This window comes from Drosophila montana, unplaced genomic scaffold (genome assembly GCF_035044405.1).
Source record: "Drosophila montana isolate Dmon_TW-CO22-7 unplaced genomic scaffold, ASM3504440v1 contig_3733_1, whole genome shotgun sequence".
In the NCBI taxonomy this organism is placed as follows: Eukaryota; Metazoa; Arthropoda; class Insecta; order Diptera; family Drosophilidae; genus Drosophila; species Drosophila montana.
In genome coordinates, this window is record NW_026998620.1 from 12,793,869 (window position 1) to 12,805,258 (window position 11,390).

The 11,390-nt window shown below is 42.6% G+C and overlaps 5 protein-coding genes across 14 annotated transcripts in view; 3 read left to right on the forward strand and 2 right to left on the reverse strand.

Moving 5' to 3' along the window:
- LOC135435990 (solute carrier family 35 member F3) overlaps nucleotides 1-8,411 on the reverse strand; it is a 23,833-nt gene extending 15,422 nt beyond the window's left edge. For 9 of the 10 annotated variants that reach the window (XM_064693328.1, XM_064693326.1, XM_064693333.1 and 6 more), the window contains exon 1: nucleotides 6,035-6,169. The gene's annotated coding sequence lies outside the window, so the exon portion shown is untranslated. Of the gene's footprint in view, nucleotides 1-6,034; nucleotides 6,170-8,290 lie in introns of those variants that run through there. The other variant, XM_064693327.1, reaches the window with a different exon arrangement.
- Nucleotides 1,068-2,205, forward strand: LOC135436132 (phenoloxidase-activating factor 3-like). The gene is made up of 3 exons (XM_064693614.1): nucleotides 1,068-1,212; nucleotides 1,274-1,390; nucleotides 1,457-2,205. The coding sequence occupies exons 1-3, from the start codon at nucleotides 1,134-1,136 to the stop codon at nucleotides 2,131-2,133; spliced, it is 873 nt and encodes a 290-aa protein (XP_064549684.1). The 5' UTR covers nucleotides 1,068-1,133; the 3' UTR covers nucleotides 2,134-2,205.
- Nucleotides 2,789-3,809, forward strand: LOC135436140 (serine protease 7-like). Its single transcript, XM_064693626.1, has 2 exons — nucleotides 2,789-2,994; nucleotides 3,053-3,809. The coding sequence occupies exons 1-2, from the start codon at nucleotides 2,823-2,825 to the stop codon at nucleotides 3,742-3,744; spliced, it is 864 nt and encodes a 287-aa protein (XP_064549696.1). The 5' UTR covers nucleotides 2,789-2,822; the 3' UTR covers nucleotides 3,745-3,809.
- Nucleotides 6,922-8,527, forward strand: LOC135437165 (uncharacterized). Its single transcript, XM_064695029.1, has 2 exons — nucleotides 6,922-6,998; nucleotides 7,543-8,527. Exons 1-2 carry the CDS (start codon nucleotides 6,922-6,924, stop codon nucleotides 8,525-8,527), a joined length of 1,062 nt encoding a protein of 353 aa, XP_064551099.1.
- Nucleotides 8,528-8,532: 5 nt separating this feature from the next.
- Nucleotides 8,533-10,418, reverse strand: Cdk2 (Cyclin-dependent kinase 2). Its single transcript, XM_064693337.1, has 7 exons — nucleotides 10,205-10,418; nucleotides 9,615-9,810; nucleotides 9,434-9,544; nucleotides 9,221-9,382; nucleotides 8,967-9,164; nucleotides 8,706-8,906; nucleotides 8,533-8,615 (listed from the first exon to the last, which is right to left on the reverse strand). Exons 1-6 carry the CDS (start codon nucleotides 10,330-10,332, stop codon nucleotides 8,757-8,759), a joined length of 945 nt encoding a protein of 314 aa, XP_064549407.1. The 5' UTR covers nucleotides 10,333-10,418; the 3' UTR covers nucleotides 8,533-8,615; nucleotides 8,706-8,756.
- Between the last annotated feature and the right edge of the window lie 972 nt (nucleotides 10,419-11,390).

Here is an 11,390-nt window from a genome sequence, read left to right on the forward strand (position 1 = left end):
CATAGTCGAGCATACTCCACTTACATGTTTTATGTTAAAGTTCCCCCGCTACTATTGAATCCTGTTTAGATATAAGCAAATTCACATTTACATACTAACCTCATCCTCAGTGAATCGACGACAATATTTGTTTTAAGTTTGACATCATCTTTGATTGCGGACATTTTGGATCCCATACAGTATATATATGATGTTTACTATCAGCAGCCGAAAAGATAAAACCCTGTCTGAAAGTTTCTGTGCCAACTAGTTTCTAAGTTTAAGATTTTTCTTGCAGAAACTAGAACTTGATGAACACGCAGCACACACCGTAAGAGCTAAGAAGCTGACATAATCAACGTTGTCTCATATGATGAAGGTGCTATAACCGTGTTTTTGAAAATTCAGCCGGACTCAAACTCATTTTCGAAAATCTGTGCATCAATTTAAGAGTTGCTTGGAAATGGAGCTCAAAGATTTGGTTCGTGACATTTCGGATTCAAACTCCTGTTCGAGGATCTTTTAGCAAATTCACTTGTGATTTAGTTCACCCTTTTTATAACATTTACCGCTCCTGGGTAGAAAATGGGTCAACGCTCTATGTGGGATTGTTTAATGTTTCTTCAAACTTATTTTCAATCCTTGTGAAAATTCATTTGAGATGTGACTCACAGTTTTCTGAAAATGCGGGTCATAGGTTGTATGAAAGATTATTTTTTTGCTTCAAGGCTCCAAGACTGCAAATCACAAAGGACAGAAACTCGAAGATCTTCAAACTCATGTTCCCATATCAAGGTTTCTTAATTGAGACGAGGACTTCTATATAGTGTGGGCAAATAACAATTTGTGACGGACTCTTGCCCGTATAATTGATGTCTATGAAAAACTGAAACCGGGCAAGACCGGGCAATACCTGTTAGTATTTAAATAATTTTAATCGGAAATAAAATGTAAGCTTGGAGCAAGGCAGCACAGCATAAGGTACTTGCTAAGACCCGATATCTCTCTCAATTAAGTGCATTAAGTGAGAAAATGTTTAAGCTGACTTAATTCTCCGACCATGTAGTTCCCATAGAAGTTGAGCGATTGTAATTTGATTAGCTGCTTGCTCTAAGCTGCTTTCAGTTTGCTTTGAGCTCTCAGGTAGACGAGAAATGGATGCGGCTAAGCATGTTGGAAATATGAAAATTATGGGAAAACTTGTTGTGGTGCTAGTTGGCACCTTGCTGATCGGTGAATGGCAGCTGTTATTTAAGTTCATAATATGCAATATGCTAATGTTTTGCATTTTTAGCCACTGCAAGCGCGGAGTTGGACTGCGGCAACCTCGAGGAGCGATTGCTCTTCAGCAAAGACAAGTCAACGCAGCCCGCCGAGTACCCCTGGATGGGAGTACTCTTCCGACGCAAAGGTAAGCTGGTTGGCGGGTAAGCCGTAGAGCACAACCTTTGATGGAGACTATTTCGATCGCGTATAGGTCAGTCATTTGAGAACGCCGGCTGCAATGTGGTCATCGTGGGTGAATCGCATGTCCTGACGACAGCATCGTGTGTGCGCGACCATTATGACCAGCCGGAGATGCTTGCCGTGCGGCTGGGCATTTGGAATGAGAGGGATCAGCCCGACGGGAAGTTAGCCTGCAATGAGAGGGGCTTCTGTGTGCCTGGGCCCGTGCAGCAACCGGTTGCGGCGATTACGATGCATCCACAGGCGGATAAGGTTACGGGCGACATTGATTTGGCCATTTTGCGGCTATCGAAGCGGATCAAAATGACTGCCCACGTGCAACCGCTGTGCTTGCAGCCAATTGCAGAGCCCGCCTCATGGATCAATCGGTATTTCCACTACGGCGGCTTTGAAAATAGTAACTACCGCAAAGGCAAAGGTCTCGCAATGGTCATATCGAAGACTCGCTGTAGTCGGCTGAGTGGAAAATCGAGCCCATCGGAAAATCAGTTTTGCGCGTTTCCTGTGGAGCGCACAGTCTTCTATAGAGGCGCTGCTCTGATGGGCATGAACATTGAGAAAGATGTGCCGCGCAGCTTCTATTTGGTGGGCTTACTGGTAAGGGTTGTGAGTGAGGGAGGGCCGACAATTTTGTTTATCCAAGACATAAAACCCTGGCGCCGCTGGATTATGGAGAATACCCGCTGAGCGAGCGCATATTATATCGATCGTCAATTTTATAATATATGTAAATCTATTTTATAATAATTTCCGTAAATATATTTCTTGCTTGACTAGACTTGACTTGCTTGACGATTATTATGATTGGGTCTTTCCACTATATAACTATGCACAGTATATAACTGGAATTCTAATGAATGTAATTGTGAAATAAATGGGTCGCGAGTAAAGTTTTGGGATATTATTATAGAATTGAAAAAGCGGAACTGGTAGAGCAATGTAAGCTCATCAGTAGACCTTCATCATAAAGTAATTATCGGTAGATAAATTGTTGAATTGGTTCAGTCATTCAAGTAACTGAACAAGGAATTTTAGACTTGACGAATGATGTAGGGATGCCAAAGGCCAGAGTGGAATGACATACAAAATTATTCTTACAAGAGTTTTTAAACTTTAAATATGAGAACAGCATTGAGAAGTTATTTTAATTAGAAGTACGTGCCTCAGATAAAAATACAGACTTGGATCACAACATTTGTACTTGATATAAATAAAAATTCATGTTTTTCTCTAAGTGTACTTTTCAAGAATACAAGCTTATCGCCAAACTTATCGAGCAACCCTCTTATTAGTTTACAATGTTACAATGATTTTACTTGCGCTAATGTCATAGATATAAGATTTCCAGTTTAGTTAATTTCAAGTCGTGCTCCCAGATGCAGCTTGAGTTCGGTTTGATTTGTGTGCTTCTCGCCACCGGAGCTGTGCGATCAGCCAGCTTGGAAGATGCCAAATGCGGTTACATAAGCGAGGAGGAGCTGCTAAGGCAGAATAATTTTGCGGTCCCCACGGAGCATCAGTGGCTGGCACGCATTATGTATAAAAATGGTAAGATATCAAGCAGAGGACACAAAAGGCACTAATTGACCGCATATCCAACAACCAGGACACGAGACAAAGCTGCCGAATGATGGATGTCTCGGTGTGCTCATATCCCTGCGTAATGTTCTGGCGCCCGCCCACTGTTTCCTGCTGTACGATGGGCGTGCCAATGCCTACTCTGTGCAGCTGGGCGTATGGAACAAGACCTCCAAGCCGCTCGAACCCGACTGCGCTGAGGATGGCTACTGCGTAATGCCTGCCCAGGAAATACCGCTAGAAGGGATCGCTGTACACCCCGAGTACGACCCAGTGACGCTGAAGCATAGTCTGGCGGTGCTCACACTCAAGCGGGATGCGAGTCGGACAACAAATGTGATGCCCGTCTGCATGCCGCCCTCGTCGTCGTTGCATGAGACTCTGGTGGGACAGCTGTTCGTTGTAGCCGGCCTGCCCACCAGTTCTGAGCTCAAGCACAAGACCTGGGTGCATACCATCAGCAGACCCTATTGCCAGGAGAAGCATGGCGCACTCGTTACCAACACCCACACTGTCTGCGGCTACCAGGATCGCATGAAGATGTATTACGTGGGTGCACCACTGGTGGGCATACAGGTGAGCTCGGATGAGCCGCAATACTTTTACCTGGTTGGCCTGCTGCTCGACTCCAAAAAGGTGGACGATAAAGAGCTCATCGTAGCCAGCTTTTTGGATTTGCGTCACTATATTGGATTTATCAATCGCAATGCCGAATTTTAATTCTGAATCGTAATAAACTGAGCCGTGCAACAGCTCATAACAGGTCGGCTGTATTAATTATTCAATTACCATGCACAGAATTTGTATATAACCATGTTTTTGTTATATTCATATGACTCCACTTGGAATTATTCATTAAAATGACCCCTTACTATGGAATCCGGATAAGATAGTATTCCAAATTTCAAGTGTTGTTTAACCTTAAGAGTTATATTCGTAAAGCTGTCATTTAAATTTGTTGGTAAAACGTTTAAGCGCGAAACGTCACCCACCAAATCTTTGACATCCATTTCTACCAAGTAGGATTGGATTTTTCGAAAAGTGTGAAACACCGCTCAAATTAATTTAAACAAAGATCTTTGAAAATGAGCTTGAGGCCGATCGGATGGTAAACAAAGAAGTTTCATACAAACGTTTTCGGGATTTTTTCACACTTGCGGGTGGAATTTCCCGAAACCCCGTCTTAACGTGCACCTTCATCACATAAGGTAAGTGCAGTGAAAATTGCAGCTTCCTAGCTTTTACGGCTTGGGCTGTGCGTTGACTACCAATCAGTCAGTCAATAAGTCAGTCAGTCAGTCAGGAAAAACAGTTTAATATATAGAGATATAGACTCCAAGTCGGAACACAAAATCATAATGTTTCGAAAGAAACAGCCGGAAGGTCAGTTCCTATATATAAAAATCGTTTAATATTTAGAAAAGGCGTATTTAAATTATGTTCAGAAACAAACATTATGTTCTTTTAAGTTAATGATTCTAGCCATCGTGCAGCTGATACACATAATGGGCCATAAAGCTTCCAGGCCAATGCGCACACAGCAAGAACAAGTACAACAACGACTATGCCATAATAACAGTCCTCGGCCGGAGAGCGCACATTTAGGCGCCAAATTGCTCTATGGAAAGCAGAGGATGCCAGCACGTTCTGTTCTTCGACTTTTCTTTTGTTTGTTTTCTTTGCGCTGCATTAAAATCACAATAAAATTTAAATTGCCAAACAAAAACAAACTAAAACGTGCACAAATGCATGAGCTGATGGGGCTGGCGTCTAGATAAGCAGCCAAAAAGGGGTGGCGACCAGAGGGACAATTCGTGGGTGGTTTTGGTTGTTTACGGGCAATATGCAAAAACGCGGTTCAAAACAAAACAGAAACCAAACAGCTGAACAGCAGAGAGACAGCGAGTGACTGAGAGAGCGAGAGACAGAGGGGGAGTGGGAGGGAAGAGGGAGTGTGCAAGAGAGTAAGGTTGTGCTTTCGGGGCACGCGTGGGTGCTGAGTGCGAGCTTACAGCAACAACAATGGTCGAGGACAACACGCGGCGTATACGCAATGTGACAGCTTTAATGGTTATGGTCAAGCGCAACGCTTGAGCGAGGGCACGCGCCCACAGCGCCAACGAAAGCGAAAGCGAAATGTGACGCTACAAATTGTTACTCTCAGACACACCTGGACTAGACTCGGGCGCAACCACAGCAACGGACAATGGCTGAATGGGCGGGTAACGAGGCAACCGCAAATCGCGCACTTCAAAAATTTCGCCATGAAACGCCCGCAAAGATGTTTCAATTTCATCTACGTAGACAGTTGGTCTGCGTGGGCGGTTGCGCCTGGTTTGTCCTTGTTAGAGGTGTAGGTGTATCCTTCTTTTTGCTGACCGTGTACTGGGGGCGGACAGCGAGTGGGCTGACAGCCGGTCGACCCAGCTTACTTACTCGGCTACTCAGTTGGGGCATCTTTGTGTGTGGTGGCATGTGGCATGTGGGCTGGTTGGGGCTAATTCATATTTTGTTATGTACGTCAACATGGCACCTGCGTTGGTGTACTTTTCTGGCTAAAAGGCTGAGAGTTATTTATAATGCTCAGCTGCCAGCTGAGTTTTTTGCTTTTGTTATGAGTGCGCATCGATGCGTTAAATGGTTTTATATAATTTACTTAAGCACTTAATGGCATTGTGGCATGGTGTGTGGCATGCCACATACTTTACGCAATTCTTGACGTTCTTTTTTCCGCTCTCTTGCACGATTCCTTACATAAAAAAAAGGGAACGACTCGCTGCTGGCGGAGCCCCTTTCCTTAATTCAATTACATATATGAAGCAAATTTTTGTTGTTCCATATAATTTGGAGCAACTCAAAACTGAGCACCGAACGGATACACAAAAGGCACACGCACATAGATACACACAAGCACAGACGCGCGCACACACACACACGACCTACACACAAACTTATGCTGGCGCAAAAGTCGTGGGCTGTTTAGTCGAAAGCAACTGCCACTTAAACTTGCCTTTTTCACTAGTTTTCCTAGGCTTAGGAAAAACTCTTATAGCTTGCTTGTAGCTGCTGGCGTTTTTCCAGCTTTCTTTATAGCGCGCGTCGCAGCCACTTGGTACTCGGGTCGTTTCTGGCCAGGAGTCTCAACGTCAACTGAAACGATTCCTGAGCGGGCCTTCATGTTGCCTCGATAGCGGCCAAAGCTCGATTTTGCTTTCCCAAAAGCACTCTCTCACACCCACCAAAAGCTTTCTCTCTTGCGCTCTCCCTCTCTTTTGGCCAGTTGTTGACACTTGTTAGAGATTTTCTTGCGCGTTGCATTCTGTTTGTTTTGGCTGTGGCTAGGAAGTTGTTTTGAAGCCCCGTGTTTCGGGCTGGGAACGCTACAGTTCCGTCGCCGTATACTATCCGAAGGACTCAATAAATTTTTTGGTAATGACAACTGTTTACACCCTGTTCACAAACGGAGAAAAGTACATTGGTTTTGAGCAATGCCCGTCTGACCCAAAAATGTGATTCTTTGGCCACCCCCACTAAGGTGCTCGACAAGGCGCGCATATTTATCAGACCGAATTTAAGAGCTTTGTTGACATCCACATAATGCCAGCTACTCCAGCTGTTAACAGAGTATTGCCAGTAGGTTTTATTCGACAGCAACCTTCTTTCAGATTGGGGAGAACATGGTGGATATGGAAATGTTGACTCAGTTAAATCAGTTTAAAATGATGTCTTAACACTCCCTTATATGCTCGTCGGGTATCATAAATAAAAAACACGCCTTATCGACATAAAAATCAAAATGTTTTGGAAGACTCTTTGATCTAAACAGGTTTAAGAATTTGGCAAAGATGATCGTTACGTTAAACAAATGGTATGAGTGTATGATGGGTAAATTAACATATGAATGAATCTGGTGATTGGGAGCTGCCAATGGACAGCTGCTCCCAAGCGAAGACTTTCAACAGTTTCAGAACGGGGTTAGTTGGGCCCAGACACAACATACGTATTAATATGGTTGTTTTGACATGGCTATTGTCAAATTGATGCAAAAACTTTCACTGACCCATCAGTCAGCCAAATTACCATTCAAATCAGCCAATATCTAAGTATGGCAAAGAAAAGTTAAGTGGGAATTGTGTTGACAATTTAAGTTCAAACTGAATTCGGTATCAGTTGGTTTTAACCCAGCGAAGAACACGGCTGTGTCTTCAGATTTTATTTACAGACAAATATATTCAATGCATTGGCAACTGTGGGCAGCATTCCTGCTGCTGGCTTGGCAAGGTGCTCCGAGCCAGATCCAAGCAGCCAGGACAAATAACCTAAATGTGCGGCAGCATTGGAAGACACAGACGCAGAAAAATTCTGGGTAAGCAAATTATCTTTGTAATTGAAGTTGAAGAAACGCAATTGGTCGAGAAAAACGGACCAATGCTCGTAAATGTGTTTATTATATATATTTAAATTTGTATATTTTTATGTCTACAATCAAATAATACGCCATTTTTCCTTGCATTTTAGCAGCAATCATATTATTTATCCCAGATACGAGTTTATCCAGAGCAGGTCCCCCAGTGCCGAGCTCAAGCGTAATCGCAACTTACCAGGTCAAGCGAAGGCAGCGCCCTCGTCCACTACGGAGCGACCTTTTCTGCGTGTCTGGAACAGCTTTTTGCGCAGCGTGCAGCCGAATTTCGGCCTGCATAATTTGACCAATCCGTTGGTCAACTTGTTCAACAATGGTAACACCAACATCATTGAAACGCTGCCCGTGCAAGCTGTGTACACTGATGAACTTGACGAGGAGCTGCAGCAGCAACAGTCATCGACATCTGGAACGCAGAGTGCCAACAAACGCAAGCGTAAGCGACGAAAGCAACAAAAGCGTAGACCGATCTATGACTCACAGGAGCAGGATGATCCCTATAACTACTACGGCGCCCCATTACCCGTGTCGCTGCCACCGCACCAACCAATGTTCTACTATGGTCCGAGCGACTACTACGGCATGCGTCGCTTGCAACACTATAATGACTATGCCCCTCAGCCAAACTACTATGATCAATACTTTGAAGATAATTTACTGGTAGAAGATGACGCACAGGATGCAGCTGAGGAGAACCTGGGTAAACTTAATGCAAATAAGTATACCGTGCTGCGACCAATCAGCTTGGCCATTAAATTGCCGAGCGACGAATTATCAGTAGGAACAACACTTGACGAATCAATCGACCACAATTCAGCAAATGAAAACGAAGATGAAACTTACGGAATTAATACTGAAGGCGGCGTCGGTTCTGCAGCAACCGATGCAACGAACGACGATCATGAGCTCTCTGAGAGCATGCGCAATGCACTTGGCACATATATGCGAGACGATCACCGCAATCGTCAGCGCCAGCGTCAATCCGACACACATAAAAAAATGGGAGCGCCAGCTAAAGTAAAACCACGCAAGCACCAGCGTTACTTACTTGCTGCACGCCTGGTTAAGAATCATCAATAAACTATGTGTTATTATGAAAATGATGTATATTTTGATGGTGTTTGTTATTCTGACTGTGGTGTGTGTTGATGTGAAATGAAGTTGACATCTGCAAAAGGGGGAAAACAACAGTTAATTTAGTTAGATTTTCTATAATTGCACTAGTTGTATTAACATTGAGGTAGACATATAAACTTACTATACAATCACAGAAAACGTGATAATTATAATGTGGAGCGTAAAGTAGGCGTCAAACGAGCTGCGTAAGCCGTGACGCGTTGCCAGCATTGGGGTCCACAGGCAATGCCACATCTTTCACATGCTGCACATTGTGAAAGTAGGCATGTTGAAGTGCATCCTTGGCAGATATGCGCAGATTTGGATCGTAGCACAGCATCGACTGCAGTTAAATGTATCCGTTAGTAAGCACTGATTAAGGTTTAATCCCAATTGGTATTACCATAATGAGATCGTTAGCTTCATGTTCGCGTATGGCCGTTGGCACATTGGATGCCTCCCATTTGGGAAACTTGGCCTTAAAGTCCGGCAGCTGTGTAACACCCGGCCATTTGCTTTCGTCGGGTGTGCTTAGTGTGCGAAAGATGCGGTACAATTGATCGATTTCACTGTCGCCTGGAAACAACGAACGCCGCATGATCTGTAAAGGAAATCCTCACTGATAAAGACCACAGAAATAAGTACTTTATGACTAACCATTTCGGAAAATATACAGCCTAGGCTCCAGATGTCCACGCCCGTCGAATAGTACTTGGTGCCCAGCAGTATTTCAGGCGCCCGATACCAAAGTGTTACTACCTCATGTGTGTAGGCGCGCATGGGCACATTGAATGCACGAGCCAAACCGAAATCAGCCAACTAAAATTGGCTTATTAATAGATAATCTGTTAAGAAGCTGTGGTACCATACCTTAATATTCCCTGCCGTATCAACAAGTAGATTCTGCGGCTTGAGATCCCGATGCAGTATTCGATTCGTGTGGCAAAAGTCGAGCGCATCGAATATCTGATACATGTAGCTCTGTAGAATACATAAACATGGAAATGAGCATAGAATTTTGTTACATTCACTCTTGAGATAGCCCACCCACTTTAATTAGCTGTGGCGTAAAGACATCCTTTTTCTTATCCATAAGTTTCTTGAGATCCATGTTGAGGTACTCGAATATCATGTATAGATTGTTGCCAGATATAACAACATCAAAAAGTTGTACTACATTTTTGTGCGTAAGGTTCTTCAATAGAGATATTTCCCGTATGGCAGTGGATGGTACTCCTTCCGATTCGCTAAGAAAACACAGGGTAGATTAGCATATGACAAATAATAGAACATAATACATACATACGTATGTATGTACCCTATATTAATCTATAGCGTTGACGCCCTCTGTTGCAGTTACGTGCACCACGAAGCCGAATCATGTGGTGCTACGTACCTCTTAACAGCGCAACACACACAGGATCCGGGCTTCGTTGTGCAGCTGTTGGGCCGGCCAAGCCGTTTGACATTCGTCAAGGACATCAAGGATACGGCGCAGCTGCCAGCAGATGCGGGTCAATAACTTGCCACAAGCCATCGGATTTGGCGTTTATGCATCTTAGCATCTATATTACTTGCATCGACGCATTCTTGAGTTGCGTCCACATCAATGGAGTCCTTCACATTTTGACTGCTACATACCCTTCTAGGCGGATTTTCTTGAGTGCGACGTCCTGGCCGGTTTGATTGTTGCACGCTTTGTACACAATGCCGTATGTGCCTTCGCCGATTTTCTCGGCGCGTTGAAAATTGTCTAAAGCTGTTGTCATTGCCCCTAGATAAACTCAGATAATGTTTAACGGACCAAATTTGGCATAATCTTCCCTCCAAAATTTGTAATATATCTTTTATAGTGATGGCAGAAGCGACATCACGCTTTAAAAGTTAATTATTCAATATATCGATTATCTTTACCATGGATTGACCTGGTCGAAAACATCGATTACAAATATCGATATACCAAGAGAACAGGATAGTAATCGAATAAATAATCCTTATGTATATAAGAGTGTACATTTCACTGTAAATATACTAGTTGATTGTTTAGCTGGTGCTAAATCAAGCTTACGAATAAATAACACATGCTCCAAAGATTGCATACATATATATATAATACTAAAAAATACCAACTACATATTAAAATATTACAAGCAAGCATTCATTTTAAGCAAACATCTCACAATTATTTCATATATTTCCACTGTTGAACGTCGGTTTTTAACTATGTACATATGTGCGTTACAAGAGTTGTTTTTCGTATGGTTCTTGTGTGTTTGAGTTTACTGTAGTATTGAGTTCTGATATATATGTACATATATGCTGTTTTTGCGGCTGGTATTTTATTTCACATATGTATGTATAGTTACTATTTAAAAAATATACATATGGAAGAAGCAGGATCGAAATTAGCTACAATAATAGCACAACACAAATCCGACTTGCTGTCTGATAGACACCAAACAACCCAACGATACCAAAAATTTTCAAAAATATAGTTGTTTTTTTAATTTTCTTCGAATTATACTTATGTGAGTTTATTTATTTTGATAAAACTTGCGCAAGGAAAATATTCCTTTCATTTAATTTCATGTCTGAGTTTTTTAATTTTGATAGTAAGTACTAAAGCTTTAGTTATTTTCAAATGTTTGTTATTAAAAAATAATTGTTTCTCACTTAAATTTTGTTTTAAATTTTTGCTTCAAATATTCATAACAAGTAAGAGGTTCTAGTCGGGAGCTCCCGACAAGGGGATACCCTGAACCCTCTTCTTCCAACACCAAATTAAAATAAAAACAAAAAATTGATCCCTTGGCAAGATTCGAACTAG